Source organism: Procambarus clarkii, chromosome 11, assembly GCF_040958095.1.
Source record: "Procambarus clarkii isolate CNS0578487 chromosome 11, FALCON_Pclarkii_2.0, whole genome shotgun sequence".
Lineage (NCBI taxonomy): Eukaryota > Metazoa > Arthropoda > Malacostraca > Decapoda > Cambaridae > Procambarus > Procambarus clarkii.
Genome location: NC_091160.1, coordinates 36,238,930 through 36,257,445, shown reverse-complemented (window position 1 = coordinate 36,257,445; position 18,516 = coordinate 36,238,930). Strand labels below are relative to the sequence as shown.

General features: G+C 42.4%; 1 protein-coding gene across 1 annotated transcript in view; it reads right to left on the bottom strand.

Annotated features, from left to right (window-relative positions):
• Nucleotides 1-16,532, bottom strand: part of LOC123758298 (uncharacterized PE-PGRS family protein PE_PGRS54) — a 71,104-nt gene extending 54,572 nt beyond the window's left edge. Inside the window, 8 exon segments of the mRNA XM_045742506.2 lie at nt 762-4,240; nt 5,105-5,456; nt 7,186-7,295; nt 9,239-9,306; nt 11,162-11,817; nt 11,819-12,000; nt 12,642-12,797; nt 16,374-16,532. Coding sequence (XP_045598462.2) covers nt 762-4,240; nt 5,105-5,456; nt 7,186-7,295; nt 9,239-9,306; nt 11,162-11,817; nt 11,819-12,000; nt 12,642-12,797; nt 16,374-16,430 — 5,060 coding nt within the window. The 5' untranslated portion in view covers nt 16,431-16,532.
• Nucleotides 16,533-18,516: the final 1,984 nt, after the last annotated feature.

Below are 18,516 nucleotides of genomic sequence, written 5' to 3'. Positions count from 1 at the left end.
ATAGAGTCCTGAGGGAGAATATAGGAGGGAGAGAGGGGTATGGGTAGTTGATAGTCAACGGGTGGCAACTGATGGGTGAGGTAAACAATTGATACCTGGTTGATGGGGTTCTGGGAGTTCTTCTACTCCCCAAGCCTGGCCCGAGGCCAGGCTCGACTGATTGGTGCTTTTGGGGTATAGGATGAAGTTTTACTGGTATAATTGGTCTAGGGGAAGGTTCTGAAAGTACTCTGCTCTGCACTCTCAAGTCAGTCCTGGAAACTGAGTACAGTACATCTGAATTCCTGGTGGTATTGTGGAATGGTGGCCAGGATTTAATGCAAATACAGTACAGGATATGTCAAGATAGAGGGCAGGGTGGAAGACATCTTTAAATCGGGAGTGAATATAAGTGTTTGCATGTTGTTATACAACATATGAAAATTCATGAAGAGAACTGGACACATGGTTTTATGAAAAGGCAAAGTATTGTGGTGAATGACTGCTGGAGTTGAATGCTATATAGAGTAAATGATATAACAAGTAATATTTTGTTGAATACCTATAATAATCTATCTTTCATTATACTGTTCAGCTATTTTTTTAATGCCTCCCTACACAATGAAAATGGGAAATGTAGTAAATGATAATGATTAATTGTATTACTTCAACTACTACTATTATTTCATCATTCATGAATATACTGTATTTAATCTATCATATTATTATTCACAATCTTCTAACCAACCCTTCATGCTCAATACTACTACAATGCAACCCACCTGTCACTGTTTCCTCTCCAATCACTGTTGTCCTTTTGTGAATCAAATTCTTTATTGTCACCTTCACGCCAGTCTCTTGATCTTCTGTCACTGAAATCATCACGTCCACCTCGACCTCTGCCAGCCTGATCATTTCCCCCTCGACCTCTTCCAGCTTGATCATGTCCCCCTCGACCTCTTCCAGCTTGATCATTTCCTCCTCGACCTCTTCCAGCTTGATCATTCCCACCACGACCTCTGCCATCTTTATCATTCCTACCTCTATCTCTGCCATCTTTATCATTCCCACCTCGTTCTCTGCCAGACTGATAACTCCCACCACGATCTTTACCAGGTTCTTCATTTCCACTTCGGCTTCTATTAGAATCTTCATTTCCACTTCGGCTTCTATTAGCTTCTTCATTTCCACCACGACCTCTGCCAGACTGCTCATTGCCACCTCGCCCTCTGCCGACATCTTCGTTTGCACCTCGACCCCTGCCACTCCGATCAGTCCCACCCCGTCCTCTGCCAATTTCACTTTCACCTCTACCTCTACCACCTCGATCATTGCCACCTCGGCCTCTTCCAGCCTGATTTATTCCACCTCGACCACTGTCAATACCACTTTTACCAAATTCACTCAAGTTACCTCGATCTTGTTCATTTTGGCCAAAGGGTTCTCGGCCTCGCCCACTTCGATCAAAACTTCCCTGAGCTTGTCTACCTGCATCAACAAGTTCTTGACCCCATCTACTTGTGCCTCTTCCACTTCCACTCGAGTCAAAGTTTCCTCGACCCCACCTGCTTGGTTCAAGTCCTCTAGTGCCACGCTTATTGGAGTCACCAGATCCCCGACCCCATTCAACTTGGTCAAATCCTCCAGGAACCCTATCATCTTGATCTTGAACTCCTTTTTCCACTTCCATTGCACTTTCACCAAATCTTTCTTGATCAGGTCCCTGATTATCAAAAGCACCTCGCCCTCGACCCCTATTAGCAAAGCCACCTCTTTCAGGTTTTTTTTTATCCAACAATCCTCTAATCTCCTTATCAATTAAATTTCCACCACCAATTCCTGTGTTTCTATCATCTTTGTCAAGTCCTCCCTGTAAACGATCATCTTGATCAACTGAACCTTTTTTGCCTTTATCTAATCCTTCTTGAAATGGTTTACCACTATCAATTCCCTCTGGGCCTTGCCTGAGTGTGCTAAAGCTTCGACCATGTCCTGGGGCACTTCCTTTATCTGGAGAGTCAAATCTTCCGCGACCATGCCCTAGCTGATCAAGCTCTCGAGATATACCACCTCTTGCTTGGTCAAATCCTCCTCTACCTCCTCCTCTCAGACCGAGTTCATTGTGCCCTCGCTCGGATTCGAATCCCCTTCCTCTGTTTCCTTGATTAAATCCTCCTTTATCATTTTTGACATCATATTCTCCTAGTAGAGATCCTCCTCGACCAAGACCCTTGCTAAATGTTTCCCGATTCAGTCCAAAATCCAAGTCACGAGTCTCTCGACCAAAGCCAAACTCCCCACGGTCCTGTCCTTGGTTGAAACCACCACGGCCTAAACCTTGGGTAAAGCCTCCCCGTTCCTGACTTGATCCACCAGCACCCAGTCCATGTTTAAAACCACCTTGGCCTTCTTGACTGAAACCACCTCGATCTTGATTTAATCTGCCACGGCCCAGTCCTTGACCAAAACCTCCCTGGTCTTGGTTTAATCCACCACGTCCAAGGTCACCTTGGTTAAATCCCCCTCGGTCAAGTCCAAAACGTCCTTGTCCGAGGCCACCACGATCCTCTCCTGGGTTAAAACCACCCCGTTCTTGGTTGAAACCAGCTAGACCCAGTCCTTCACTAAAACGCCCCCTCTCCTGGATTAAACCACCTCTGTCATCTTGGTTAAAAGCACCTCGCCCAAGGCCTTGATTAAAACCACCACGCTCCAGGCCCTGGTTCAAACCACCTCGACCAAGTCCATGGCTTGCACTGCCAAAACCTCTTTCTTGACCAAATCCTCCAATGCCCTGTGACTGATCAAATCCTCCTCGACCTTGTTCCTGTCCAAATCTCCCTCGACCTTGATCCTGACCAAATCCTCCTCTTCCTAAATCTTGACCAAGTCCTCCTCTTCCTAGATCTTGACCAAGTCCTCCTCTTCCTAGGTCTTGACCAAGTCCTCTTCCTAGATCTTGACCAAGTCCTCCTCTTCCTAGGTCTTGACCAAGTCCTCTTCCTAGATCTTGACCAAGTCCTCCTCTTCCTAGATCTTGACCAAGTCCTCCCCTTCCTAGGTCTTGACCAAGTCCTCCCCTTCCTAGGTCTTGACCAAGTCCTCCTCTTCCTAGATCTTGACCAAGTCCTCTTCCTAGATCTTGACCAAGTCCTCTTCCTAGATCTTGACCAAGCCCTCTTCCTAGATCTTGACCAAGTCCTCTTCCTAGATCTTGACCAAGTCCTCCCCTTCCTAGGTCTTGACCAAGTCCTCCCCTTCCTAGGTCTTGACCAAGTCCTCCTCTTCCTAGATCTTGACCAAGTCCTCCTCTTCCTAGGTCTTGACCAAGTCCACCTCTTCCTAGGTCTTGACCAAGTCCACCTCTACCTAGGTCTTGACCCAGTCCTCCTCTTCCTAGGTCTTGACCCAGTCCTCCTCTTCCTAGGTCTTGACCAAGTCCTCCTCTTCCTAGGTCTTGACCAAGTCCTCCTCTTCCTAGGTCTTGACCAAGTCCTCCTCTTCCTAGATCTTGACCAAGTCCGCCACGTCCTTGATCTAGGCCTAATCCTGCTCGCCCTTGTTCAAGTCCTCCTCGTTCTTGTTCAAGTCCACTTTTTCCCTGCTCTGGTCCAAGTCCTCCTCGTCCTAGTTCTTGCCCAAATCCTCCTTGGTCTTGTCCAAATCCTCCTCCTCGGCCTTGGTCAAACCCTCCTCGTCCTTTATCAAACCCTCCTCGGCCCTGATCAAATCCACCTCGTCCTTGATCAAATCCTCCTCGTCCTTTATCAAATCCTCCTCGACCTTGATCTAATCCACCTCGTCCTTGATCTAGTCCTCCTCGCCCTTGATCAAATCCTCCTCGGCCCTGATCAAAACCTCCTCGCCCTTGATCAAAACCTCCTCGCCCTTGATCAAAACCTCCTCGCCCTTGATCAAATCCTCCTCGGCCCTGATCAAAACCTCCTCGGCCCTGATCAAAACCTCCTCGGCCCTGATCAAAACCTCCTCGACCTTGATCAAATCCTCCTCGCCCTTGGTCAAATCTTCCTTGCCCTTGTTCTTGTCCAAATCCTCCCCGTCCTGGTTCTTGCCCAAATCCTCCTCGGCCTTGATCTTGGGTAAACCCACCTCGACCTGAATCCAAGCCAAATCCACCACGACCTACATCACGTCCAAATCCACCTCGGTCTTGTCCCCTTGGTTGATTCAACGTATTTTCAAGGTTTCCAATACCATGGCCACTATCTGATCGATTGACACCACCTCCTCGTTCTCTATCCTGTGGACAATATATATCAGTTACGCACAAATACAAAATTAATATCAATACAGGAAGTAACAAGAAGCCTGATTATCACTGAGGAAATAAAGTAGGCATAAAGTGGCTTTAGTAGAGATGTGTGGAGGTGTATGGAGCAATAACAGTACAGAAAAGAAAGTTGACAAAAATTCTGGAAAATTTGGAAGCTAGCTGCCTATTTCAATTAAAAATGCTCTGTCCTATACAATTTTTTTTAACTCAAAACCAATTCCAAATTTTTTATGCTGTATTGTAGAACATTTTAAGTCATTGTCACGTATAAAAACACGTAACTGGTCTTATAGTAAAATTTGCTCTGAAATCGCTTGCAACCTAGACTACTCCGAGTATCTGATACCATCAGGATGGCTTTAGACATTTCAGTATAGCTTTGATTATGTTTTCAAGATATTGTTCAAGGTCATCCAAACCCCCAATGCAATGTGATCAAAAGGTTCTTATATCTGCAACCAATGGCCTACACTCTCCAGTAACAAGAGACTGTACCTTCCTTGCACCACCATACATAAGTATTAAAGTCTGAGTCGATATGTGAAGGTATTCTTCAGGAATCACTCAAGGAATCCAATCAGGAGTACTTACTACCAATCCCCATAGGAAGTAAAAGAAATATCCAGACTATAAGAAGGGACATACTCAATGAAAATACATTATAGTACATTAGAAATTGATACAGAATTATACACACACTCCTGATTCTTTCCTTGAGATTTTTATATTAAGTTTACATATCCCACATTTCTATATACCATACATTTAACAAATATAAACACAACAAATTCCTCTAAACAAATACACAATGCTAATCCTTCAAATACCTACTTGAGCCCACTGCCAAGCACTGCCTTGCCAGTTTCTGTCTTGGTCACCATGACCCTTCCTCTGCCATTCCCCTTGCTCTTTATCACTCAAATCTTTCCAGTCATTCAATTCCATGGGTTTCTTTGGGTCGAGGCCAGGAGGCAGACCAGCTGCCGGGATTGCAGAGGCTGTACCTGTGGCAGTGGAAGCTGGACCAGTAATGCTACCACCAGGACCAGGAGCATCAATACCAATTTTATTTTGAGTCTGCCCCAGCTGCTGCTCTTGTACAAATTGTTCTAATTTTGTTTTACGAATATCATCTCTTTTTGCCAATAGTTCACTTCGCCATCTAGACCAATCCTCTTCATACCTTATAAAAGAACAAAAAAATTAAGTTCAAAAATATATTTTCACATACAACAAACTTCCAAAGGGACATTAATTTTATTTTTCAAATTCTGTATACAATACAAACATAACTTGGGAGATGAGGAGAAAGATGAGAAGCAAGAGGAGAAGAGACAGTCAAGACAATAGACATACAGTACACTGACACCCCAAAAATCCAAACCTCGTTATGGCAGAATTTGCAAAAAATCTGGACCAAAATCAACCACGTAAAATTATTTGTCAAAATTAATTTTTTTCATAATCTTGCATTTTATGTTTATAAATACGGTATTATTTTAAATAATACATTTTAGAAATGTTTCACTCAGTTAGTAATCTACAATAAACTCCACAAAAGTTTAACAATTTTACTGGTGCATTCAGTGCCCTGCCAAGCTGAGCTGAGATAGAGTATCTATATCTATCTATATCTATCTACATCTATCTATATCTATCTATATCTATCTATCTATTTATATATCTATCTATCTATATATCTATCTATCTATATATCTATCTATCTATATATCTATCTATCTATATATCTATCTATATATCTATCTATATCTATCTATATCTATATATCTATCTATCTATATCTATCTATCTATATATATTTATCTATATCTATCTCTACCTATATTTATCTATATGTATATATATCTATATCTATATCTATCTATATATATCTATATATATCTATATATATCTCTCTCTGCTCCAAAATGGAATAAAAATATTTGTGTTTACATTTACTAATTACAAATAATACTTAACATCCCACCAAATTCATTGTTTATATATTATTTATTTGTTGCTATGTATCACTTGCTATAGAAAAAATGTAGAAAATTTGGTGATAAATACTTACTTACTCCCACTTACACAGCCCCCACAAAAATAGGGGCTAGGGGGGGGGGGGGGGGACATGGCATATGGCTGTGCCATGCTCGAGTACATCACACTCCACTGTGATGGTATACCTCCACTGGCAACCATTCATTTCTCGGTTGACTTTTCACAAGCTTTTCTGACTTACTTTTTACTAAATTTATTCCTACATGCATAATAAATACCACATATTGAGTCAAATCTGCAAATAATATTTAAATCTCTCTCTCGAAAAATACACGCATTCCTCCCATTACTAATGTGGCAAAAATTGGTTCCACGAGAGCCTCATTGAGCACAAACATATTTTGGGTCGGTATACATCCAACAGATGTTAACACCTTAGGCTGTCTGCCATTTCTAACACCATTTCTCTTTGAATCTGCACTAATTTCTCCCCCATGAACTCGAGTCGAGATATTTTACCCTACCTGATATCCCATGTAGCAATTGCAATTGCTCTAACATGACCAGTACCTCTTCCTAAAGTAACTACCCTAATGCTTGGATTCTCAATTAAGTATTTAATTTTGCTGACATCTCAATTTTCCTCACACTCCTGCCAAGAGACTTCATCACAAGCTCACTCATAAAAATAAAGAAATTTCTACCAAATTTACAACCATAGACAGTTCAGCTGATCGAGAAGCTTGCACTACAGTGGGTGTTGAGGAAACAAATAACACAAGTGATCTTGAAGCCCTTGAGGCCACATCCAAACACCAAAATTGCCAATCAATGACTACCAGAAAGAGATGAGTAAAACAATTAGCAGGGAATGGGGGGGGGGGGGAAAAAAGGCACAACTATATACATACTTCCTGAGAGCATTTTTGTCTGGATGACTTTTGTTCTCATCTTGCCATTGTTTAAATTGTTTCTCCCAATTGACAAACTGCCTGTCAAACTCCTTCAGGTCCTCATCACTCTGTAAAGGTAATAAATATTTTACAATTCCAAGTTAAAATCAAACTACAGTAGTAATCAAAAGATACATCTTGGGAAGCTTCCCAAGATGTTGGTCATATTCCACCCTTGTACGCTCAAACTATTCATTAGTTTTCAGGAATCCTACTAACCTGGTACAGTGACACCTCGGCTTATGAATGCCCCTATTTACGAATTTTTCGGTTACGAGCCCAGTTTCTTCGTAAAATGTGAATCGCCTTACGAGCTCTGCCTCAAGTAACGTGGCTTGTTGATACGCGTATGGGTGACCTAGCTCGTAGTTCCTGGTGGCACGGTCACCCGCGCTTCAATTTACCAGTGCCTCCCGCTTAGTGACGATCGTGCATGAATTCTTTGTAAAGAATTTCATTGTTTTTTTTACTTTTTTGGGTTTTGAACATAAAAGTAATTTATTATAAATCACTCCATGGGTCTCAAGAAACTCAGTGGTAAGGTTCAACCTAAGAAAACACACGTGAGGATGACCATATTGGAAAACAAAGAGATCATTCAAAAACATGAAAATGGTACAAAGATTGTTGAACTAGCTAGGCAGTACAACAAATCTTCAGGGAAGGAGGCCATAGAGGATGTCCCTTCCTCGTTAAGAAAATGTGTGCAGTATGGGAAGAACCGTAAAGTTTTGCTGAAAAGACTCACCCAAAGCTTTAGTAGGCTGCTGCATTGACCTTATTAATGACAATGTGATATCTCACTACAGACAAGTGTTAAAATATAGGGAAAACAAATGTCTTTTAGACAGATTCCTAGTAAGACCAGGAAGCAGTGAGCCACAACCAGTTACTATTGGTATGCCTGCAAAATGTAGGAGAGAGTGTGTACCCTAGAAAAGTCATCAGAGCCTGATGTTATAATGGATAGGGGACTCCCTTTCCAAACACTAACACTTCCCCCCCCACTCCCTTACCATCTTCCATATACCAATAAGAGTCATCAATAAAGGGAAGCTATAACTTGTACATACTATAGTAGTAAATATTTGTGTGAATTAGGTATGAAAAGTATCTTAAAAGTTAATGCTTTTGGGAGTGTGGAACGGATTAATTCAATTTACATTATTTCTCATGGGAAAATTTTGTTTCGGGTTGGAAATTTTCGGGTTATGAACCGTCTCTGGGAACGGTTTAAATTCGTTAACGGAGGTACCACTGTATTAATACTTCACATCATTCCTTCCGGTGTCACTTGTACCATCTCTCATTTACCAGACGACAAGATAACATATATGGAAATGCACAATACCCCGAGGACTATGTAAATGCAAAGGAAAAAATATATAAAGGTACATTATTTAGATAATTTAAATAAATTGTATTCAATCAGAAACTTGTACAAACCACCTGTCCTTTTACAAATTAAGACTGAATTTGGCCGTTTGCCCGTATGGCAGAAAATGGACTTAATTTGAAAATGAAATACAAATGAAAATAAATTTTGGATTTTTTTTTTATTCTAAAACAGAAAGTTAAGGGTCCTCTGGTAGGTTAGGAAGGCAGGAAGTTCTTCTAAGGTTTCAAAATGTCATGATACCTGGTTGATGGAGTTCTGGGAGTTCTTCTACTCCCCAAGCCCAGCCCGAGGCCAGGCTCATGAAAACCGTTAATTGAAAGTTTCCTCTCCTAACCTAACCAAGTAAGCCGGAAGACTAACAGAAAACGGGACAGTACATCACTTTCGTGAGCCAATTTCATTTAAAATTTCGTCCATTTTTTGCCATAGTGCGCATACCAGCAAAAAGCAACAATATTTTAAGAGAATGGGTTGTTATAAAACCAGAAAACTGCTTAGAGATTTCATTAGCTTGAGTCGATTGTTTACTTAATCTATAAATATATTTTTTACTAACATATCTAGATACTGCATTTGTCACTGTACTACACAACACACCACAATGTAACTCACCTTTTCATCAAACTTGGATTCGGCACCAAAGTTCCTGTTTTGCTGTCCGAATGAATTTCCGCGTCCATCTATAATAGCAACAAACAAAATTGTAATGATAATATCTAGTGCAATTCAAAGTACTCAACAGTGTAATAACCAGGAAAGCCTCACATTCCTTACTTACTCTTTACTAGAATGTCTCCACAGCTTTAACAGCTGTATCTTGGAAAAGATGTGGGTGTGGGGAAGGTGTGATTGGTGTGGTATGGTTAGGATGGTGTGGGTGTGAAGATGTGGTTGAGGTGGTGTGGGTGTGAAGATGTGGTTGAGGTGGTGTGGGTGTGAAGGTGTGGGTCCTTTGAAGGTGTGAAGGTGTGGGTGTGAAGGCATGGTTGGAGTGGCATGGGTGGGGTGTAGGCATGAGTAGGGCAGAGCTGGGTGTGGACAAGTAAGTGTAGGTAGGTGGGTAACTGCATTTGTTTAATCCCAAAATATTTTGGCAATAAACCTGTTAAGTGTTAGTTATTGTAAAATCCAAGAATTGCAGTAATTACACCTGATACAGGCAGTGTGACAACTGCAATGTGTCTATTCAGTGAAGCAGTTGTAACCTTGGGGGTTGTAACCGACCCCACCCTATCTCATAAATAAGTTATAAAGCCTAATGCTCTGACCAGCATATCATATACTAGTATTTGAATTCAGTCGAAACCCTATGAATTGTTTAAAAACAAAAGAATATACTGTATTTAAAGAAAGCCTTAATGCAGCAGAGGAATGGTGGAGCCAGCACCCAGGGAAGCAATAAAAGTGTGTAATTGATATAGTTAAATGTGTGGAATATTGCGATAGTGTGTAATTTGAAGAATTTATATAATTAAATGTGTGGACATCGATATGCGAAAAAAACATGGTGCTCATATCTAGTGGCACGTATATTTTATTCTTTGTTTGATCAATAAAATTGTTTTTACTCTTATTACACTATATACACATTATATGTAACAATCTACATTTTTCTGCACCATAATGAACCATTAAGCTGGCCTCTTGAGTTTATAATCTGTTAACCAAGCTGCAATATCAGTCTACCACCCTGGCAGATCAGTGCGGCAGGGGGGGGGGGGGGGGAGGTTGCCACAAACATATTTTTACATAATTATTTCAATGTCTTTAAATGGTTTTTACCTAATTTTTGTAGAAATATTATTCAATATTGTGTATTACGGGCTATTCGTACCCGTGCCACCACTTGGGAGGTTTAATCTTCATCAATCAATCAATAGTGTGTAATTTAAGGAACTTGAACAGTTAAATGTGAGGAAGATTGTTATGCTAAAAAATATGATGCTCATATCTAGTCCCGAGGACAAGGAGCCGGGATATAGGATGGAGTGAAGAAATGCTGCCCAACCGCTTGCAATACCTTAGATTAATGCCGACTCTGGAAGAAGCAAGATTGTTGCTCTAGCAACCAGTTCAATATATGGTCCATACACGAGTGAGAGGGATTTGCATAAATAGAAGATGTCGATAGACTTTTGGCAAACCTTCATTCTTATGTTCTAAGCAAATATTTTTTTTTTAGCTTCTCTGGTTAACTCTTTAATATAAATTTACCACTTTTCTACACAAGCTAAATATTGTGTTATTATCATGTTTACTGCTCACTTAACTCTCTATATTTTCAAAACATTTGCTACTAAATAAAAATTATTTCCTTTTGTTAATTTTCTGAAACAAAATTGTTCACTGATCCCAGTAATAGCATTCATATACAGTATAAACTTTAAAACAATTTTATGCCACCTCACATTTCTGTGTTTTCATTATATTATATATGATGCATGCACTACAAGTTACAATTTTGACCCTAGCTGAACACTTACTAATTACATACCAAAGTCTACCAAACTAACGATCACACAGTAAAATACATACGATCCGAGCCAAGGTGACTTCCTCCCCTGTCTTGAGCATTCTGTCCCCGATTGTAACTGTCCCACGACGAATCTGTCCGATTACCACGATCCGCATAACTTCCCCAAGGTTGATTACTTTCATTTCTACCTTGTCCACCTCCAGGGTTCCAGTTTGAGGAACCTTGACTGCCTCCATGTTGATTGGGACCCTTGCCCCAGGAGTTTCCCCATTCTCCTTCACGGGACATTTGCTGAGCTGAATCATAATTTGGTCGATTCTGTGCCCCATGGTTACCCCATCCTCCTCCTCCTCCTCCTATGCCACCTCTCTCTGCTGCTTGTCCCATCAACCCTTGTGATAGTCCTTTCAGTCCAGGAGAATCGCCCATGGACCCAGGTGTCTGTCCAACTGCCGACTTATCTTGAGTCGAATCCTGCGTTTTCCCTTTGGCATCCCCAGTATCTTTGCCAGCATTAGGATGTGCCCCTAGTAAACCGTCCCCTCCTTTACTTGAGCCACCACCCTGAGACTTCTCTGTCTTCTTCTCTTCCTCTTCCTCAGGTGGTGGTGGTGGTGGAGGATCATCTGGTGGAAGAGGGGCTTTAGGAGAGGAAGAATCTGGAGGAGCTGCACCAGTGGAGGCCCCGCTCTGTGTAGAATTACTAGCATTTGCCTGCACTGGAGGATTGGGTACCGGTAGACGCTCCACCAGCACTAGAATTGGCACCATTTTGGGAACCCATGGCTGGTGGGGGAACACTAGTATCCTGGTGCATATTAGAAACTGCCGGGGGAGGTACAGACATCATTGGCATCACCCCGGATGTAGTGCCATACATGCCATACATGCCATAAACCTGTAAACAAGCAAACTAATTCAGATGTGAAAATAAATATCAAAGTTGGGCTAGGTTAATCTAAGCTTAACAATGTCATACATAAACAGTGCAGTGATATGCAGTACAGTAATGTATATACACTTCTCGTCACTAACAAGATACGACAAACTTATCAGTTTATTTCATGAATGTAAAGTTGTTGTTAGTGAAAAAATAAAATAAACCATACAATGCTATCACATTAAACAATTTTATTATCTTTAACACACGAAAATATATACTGTATTTTACTTAAATTAAAAATGACAAATAAAAAGGCATAGAGCTTCTGTTTCAATATTCAAATGTAAGCAAGACTTCCTAAATAGAAAATATAAGTTAACTACAGTCATCAGACCTAGAAAACTACAAATTTTTAAACAAATTATAGCCGTTACAACTGCAATTAATAACGACTCCTATTTTCACCTGATGCTAGAACTCCACCCCACACCTGTGATGTGCTCGCCCTGCTAGCACCCCACACCTGCTAGCACACTGACCTACTTATCAAGCCCATTTATATGAAAATCCTAGAAATCAAATCTAAAGTTTGCTGCAATTTCCACAACTTACATTATTTATATGGGGGTAAATGGGTGGGTAAATTGTGTACTTACCCCTGTCTGGCCCCATACCCAGGGGTTTGCAGCAGCAGCGGCAGCGGCAGCAGTAGTAGTAGTAGTAGTAGTCTGTTGCTGCCACTGCTGCTCATGCTGCTGATGGTACGCTGCAGAGTACTGCTGTGCTTGTTGTTCTAGAACACTCATCGACTCCTGCAACAAGTTATCAATGTAACAAATACATTATTATTACTGCCATTCCCACATTTATTCTGCTCAGAATAAATGTGGGAATAAATCCTTTCCACTACCACCCACAGGATGGGTATGGGGTGCATAATAAATGAACTAAACTAACATAATTACTGTACATACACTGTATATACATTGGTGCATTCCTAATGAAAACATCACTACTGTAATCACATGTTAATTAAAAAACAGTAAATACCAAAATAACAAAAATTGTAGAAAAATATTATCGGAACGTCCAGAGGTACCAATTGGTTCAGATAATCAAGGCGATGAGTGTGACCACGATGAGTCAGTGACCACACGAATCACTAACAAGTTCAAAAAAATAATGGCCGGCCATGGAGTAAAATGCAGCACATAACCACTCACGATGACAGCCAGGAGGCCACTGCCTCTGGTATTGTGCTCTAGAGCTAATGCCTGCTGTGACGTCTCGTTGCCATTGCACACTTCCGTCTACAATCATTCAACCCACATAACCACCGTTCACTTTTTTTTTTAGCCATAAGTATACACCGCCTCAAGCAGGGCGTCGCAAGCTTTTGATTATTAGTGTACTGTAGATTCAAACATTGGTGGGAATCAAATTGTTATTTAACAATAATTGCCTTGTTAGTGATAACAAGATAACCTCACCTACAGTAAGCAAATAAAAATGATAAGACTTTTCCATGCATCTAGCTTAACTACACTAACTCCATATAGGTGTATTATAACCATATATATATGTATAAAAACTGGATAACTAAAATCAACATATGATAACCGTATTAACCAGGGGGGTAAAGATAATGATGATAACCCACACTTTAAGGGTAAACTCGGTAAACCTAACTATACAAGGTAGCTGGATCTGACCCACGCAGGTAACACCAATGACGGACCAACTGGCCTCCTAAGGCAACTTCTATTTCTTGTTCTTAATTATTTGAATTTTTGCCCTAAAGAGTTAATTGAGCAACATCATTCCTCGTGTAAGTTAAAACACTATCATTGGGGCATGTACAACACCCCCATAAGGAGGAAACACTGTACAACACCCCCATAAGGAGGAAATGCTGTACATCACCCCCATAAGGAGGAAACACTGTACAACACCCCCCATAAGGAGGAAACACTGTACAACACCCCCCATAAGGAGGAAACACTGTACAACACCCCCCATAAGGAGGAAACACTGTACAACACCCCCCCATAAGGAGGAAACACTGTACAACACCCCCCATAAGGAGGAAACACTGTACAACACCCCCCATAAGGAGGAAACACTGTACAACACCCCCCATAAGGAGGAAACACTGTACAACACCCCCCATAAGGAGGAAACACTGTACAACACCCCCCATAAGGAGGAAACACTGTACAACACCCCCCATAAGGAGGAAACACTGTACAACACCCCCCCCCCATAAGGAGGAAACACTGTACAACACCCCCCATAAGGAGGAAACACTGTACAACACCCCCCATAAGGAGGAAACACTGTACAACACCCCCCATAAGGAGGAAACACTGTACAACATCCCCCATTAGGAGGAAACACTGTACAACACCCCCATAAGGAGGAAACACTACATCACCCCCATAAGGAGGAAACACTGTACAACACCCCCCCCCCATAAGGAAGAAACACTGTACAACACCCCCATTAGGAGGAAACACTGTACAACACCCCCCATAAGGAGGAAACACTGTACAACACCCCCCATTAGGAGGAAACACTGTACAACACCCCCATAAGGAGGAAACACTGTACATCACCCCCATAAGGAGGAAACACTGTACAACACCCCCCATAAGGAGGAAACACTGTACAACACCCCCCATAAGGAGGAAACACTGTACAACACCCCCCCCCCCATTAGGAGGAAACACTGTACAACCTCTCCCATTAGGAGGAAACACTGTACAACACCCCCATAAGGAGGAAACACTGTACATCACCCCCATAAGGAGGAAACACTGTACAACACCCCCCATAAGGAGGAAACACTGTACAACACCCCCCCCCATTAGGAGGAAACACTGTACAACACCCCCCATTAGGAGGAAACACTGTGCAACACACCCCCATTAGGAAGAAACTGTACAACACACCCCCATTAGGAGGAAACACTGTACAACACCCCCATTAGGAGGAAACACTGTACAACACCCCCATAAGGAGGAAACACTGTACAACACCCCCATAAGGAGGAAACACTGTACAACACTTCCACATTAGGAAGAAACACTGTACAACACCCCCATTAGGAGGAAACACTGTACAACACCCCCCATTAGGAGGAAACACTGTACAACACTTCCCCAATAGGAGGAAACACTGTACAACACCCCTCCATTAGGAGGAAACACTGTACAACACCCCTCCATTAGGAGGAAACACTGTACAACACTCCCCCATTAGGAGGAAACACTGTACAACACTCCCCCATTAGGAGGAAACACTGTTCAACACTCCCCCATTAGGAGGAAACACTATACAACACACCCCCATTAGGAGGAAACACTGTACAACACCCCTCCATTAGGAGGAAACACTGTACAATACTCCCCCATTAGGAGGAAACACTGTACAACACACCCCCATTAGGAGGAAACACTGTACAACACCCCTCCATTAGGAGGAAACACTGTACAACACACCCCCATTAGGAGGAAACACTGTACAACACACCCCCATTAGGAGGAAACACTGTACAACACACCCCCATTAGGAGGAAACACTGTACAACACACCCCCATTAGGAGGAAACACTGTACAACACCCCTCCATTAGGAGGAAACACTGTACAACACTCCCCCATTAGGAGGAAACACTGTACAACACCCCTCCATTAGGAGGAAACACTGTACAACACCCCTCCATTAGGAGGAAACACTGTACAACACACCCCCATTAGGAGGAAACACTGTACAACACACCTCCATTAGGCGGAAACACTGTACAACACCCCCATTAGGAGGAAACACTGTACAACACCCCCATTAGGAGGAAACACTGTACAACACCCCCATTAGGAGGAAACACTGTACAACACCCCCCATTAGGAGGAAACACTGTACAACACTCCCCCATTAGGAGGAAACACTGTTGTTCATCTTATTGAACCAAATATTGAACTCGAGCACAAACTCTTTGCCAGAGGAGTTCAGCCTTGACCATCTTGGCCGTGTCTTCATAAAGTCTTCCTCGCCACAATAAAACACAAGACGCTAAAGAATAACAACAATATTATTTTGCGTACCAAACACGACGCGACAAAGTGGCGTCCATAAACACAACTTTACGTAATGTAAATATCTTACAAACACTACATAATTCCACAAGTGGGCCATGGTGGCCGAGGACGGTGACCCGTAAAGGTCAGGCAGAGGTCAGCCCTAGACCCCCTGCGGCCCACCACACACTTTGTAAAGTGTTATAAGACAAACAGAGGTGGACATTTGTGCGGAGTAAACATCGCTGGTTGGTGGCGTGGGCGTCCCCCACCACCACCAGTGGGCGCCGTGGGCGGCCCCACCACCACCCACCTGGCTCGCGGGCGTCCCCGGCACCGTCCCAGATGCCCACGCCTGGTTCGCCCACATCTTCCGCGAATATGTCCGTCTCGGCCTCTACTATTGAGGATAAAGCTCGAGGAATGCCACCATGATGGCCGGCGAGAGCCTAAACATACGGGGAATCTATAAAACAAGTGGTGGCGGGAAGGAGGGTTGAGTGGCGGGATGCGACCCCGCGGAGGAGGAGTGGATGCCACTATGGCGCTCTGACACCCTATCATGCCACCACCTCCACACTTATTGTCCCGCCAGCCCCGCTTCCTCCTCTCTCTCCTTATAATGTCTACTCCGCTCTTCTCTCTTTGTCCTTTAGTCGCCGTATATACCTCATACAGCTCACTCATGCATCCAGTCCTAATATAAAAAGCAGTCAGAATACAATAACAAACTGAAAGTCTTTAAACTACAAAGCAAACTCTGAAGACTAATAACCGAATTGAATATGCGTATTTGTTAGTTTAGCTTATTTATTATGCACCCCATACCCATCTTGAGAGCGGTAGTGGAAAGTAAAGTAGTAAAGTAAATTTTATTCAGGAAAATACATACATAGTTGTTTTACAAACATAATATTGGATTTATAGATAGAGCTAGTACATGCAATACCTAAAGCCACTAGTACGCATAGCGTTTCGGGCACACGCTATGCAAACGCAAACGCCAAACGGAAAGGGTTACAGAGGCACATAATGGGTTCAGGGACTCAACTCCACAATTCATTTAGCTAAGCAAGTCTTGATGAGCTAGTTACACATTTCAATGCACATCGTCACATCAACAATGGACTCGAGACCAACAAGTACAGTTTCTAAATTTTAAGCAACTGACATGTGGAGAGCTATCTTCTTTTTCTTCAGGTTATCTTGAGATGATTTCGGGGCTTAGCGTCCTCGCGGCCCGGTTCTCGACCAGGCCTCCTTTTTGTTTCACCCCCCCCCCCCTCTGAAGCAGCCCGTAGCAGCTGTCTAACTCCCAGGTACCTATTTACTGCTAGGTGAACATGAGCATAAAGATGAAAGAAACTCTGCCCATTTGTCTCCGCCTCCACCGGGGATCGAACCCGGAACCTCAGGACTTCGATTCCGAAGCGCTGTCCATTCAGCTGTCAGGCCCCTAGCTAGTGTCGCAATTGATATGTTTGTCCTGCACACCGCCCCGCCCCCCATCCAGTGGGCAGTGGTGGAGTGGTTACAATTTGCGTGTTAAAATGAGCTTTGCAAATTCTGTTACAAAACTTAGCAAATTCTGTTACAACTTATCATACTAGTCCTCAAACACAACTGAGTGCGTTGCCACCATGTTCGCGCCAGCGTTCCAAACGCCAAGAAACTGTTCTACAAGGTACCTTATCCTAACCTACCAGAGGACCCACGGGCAGAAAACTGGACATTATGTCGATTTCGCAAGTCGCTACCATTTTCCAGTACGACAGTTTTTTTTTTACTTTAGGTAAAGTATACGTCAAAATGCGACGTGTTAACTTATGAAGCACATAAGCGTCGCGCGTTCAATACGCACGGAGGCTCCACGGCCTGCTATCAAATCAAATCAAATATTTATTCAGGTAATGTGCATACATACAAGGTGAGATACAAAACGTTGATGGATTTATAGATAGAGCTAGTACATACAATGCCTAAAGCCACTATTACGCAAAGCGTTTCGGGCAGTCTATACTATACTGTACTATAAAAGTACGTACTATATACTGCATTTTATAATTGTTTTCTACGCTGGAAGGTACAAAAGATAACTTCTGACTATGTGGTTTATAGTTTTAGTGCTTTTCCCTTATGTGAAATCGCCAGTCATCATACCTGTACACTCATAAACATCTAGGACACTCTCCATATATACATTATTGATCATTGTATCAACGGAGACCTCATTTTTAGAAATATAAGAGCAGCAAGACTGCCAGCTTGCTCATTAACAAATCTGACACCACATAAAACCTTTGAAAGAGACGAATATTATCAATGCCTTTTGACTCTCATACGAGGGAGGGTTGAGGGCCACAGTTACTAGTAGTTAGTTAGTAACAGTTGATTGATTAACAGTTGAGAGGGGGCCCGAAAGAGCAGAGCTCAACCCCCGCAAGCACAACTAGGTG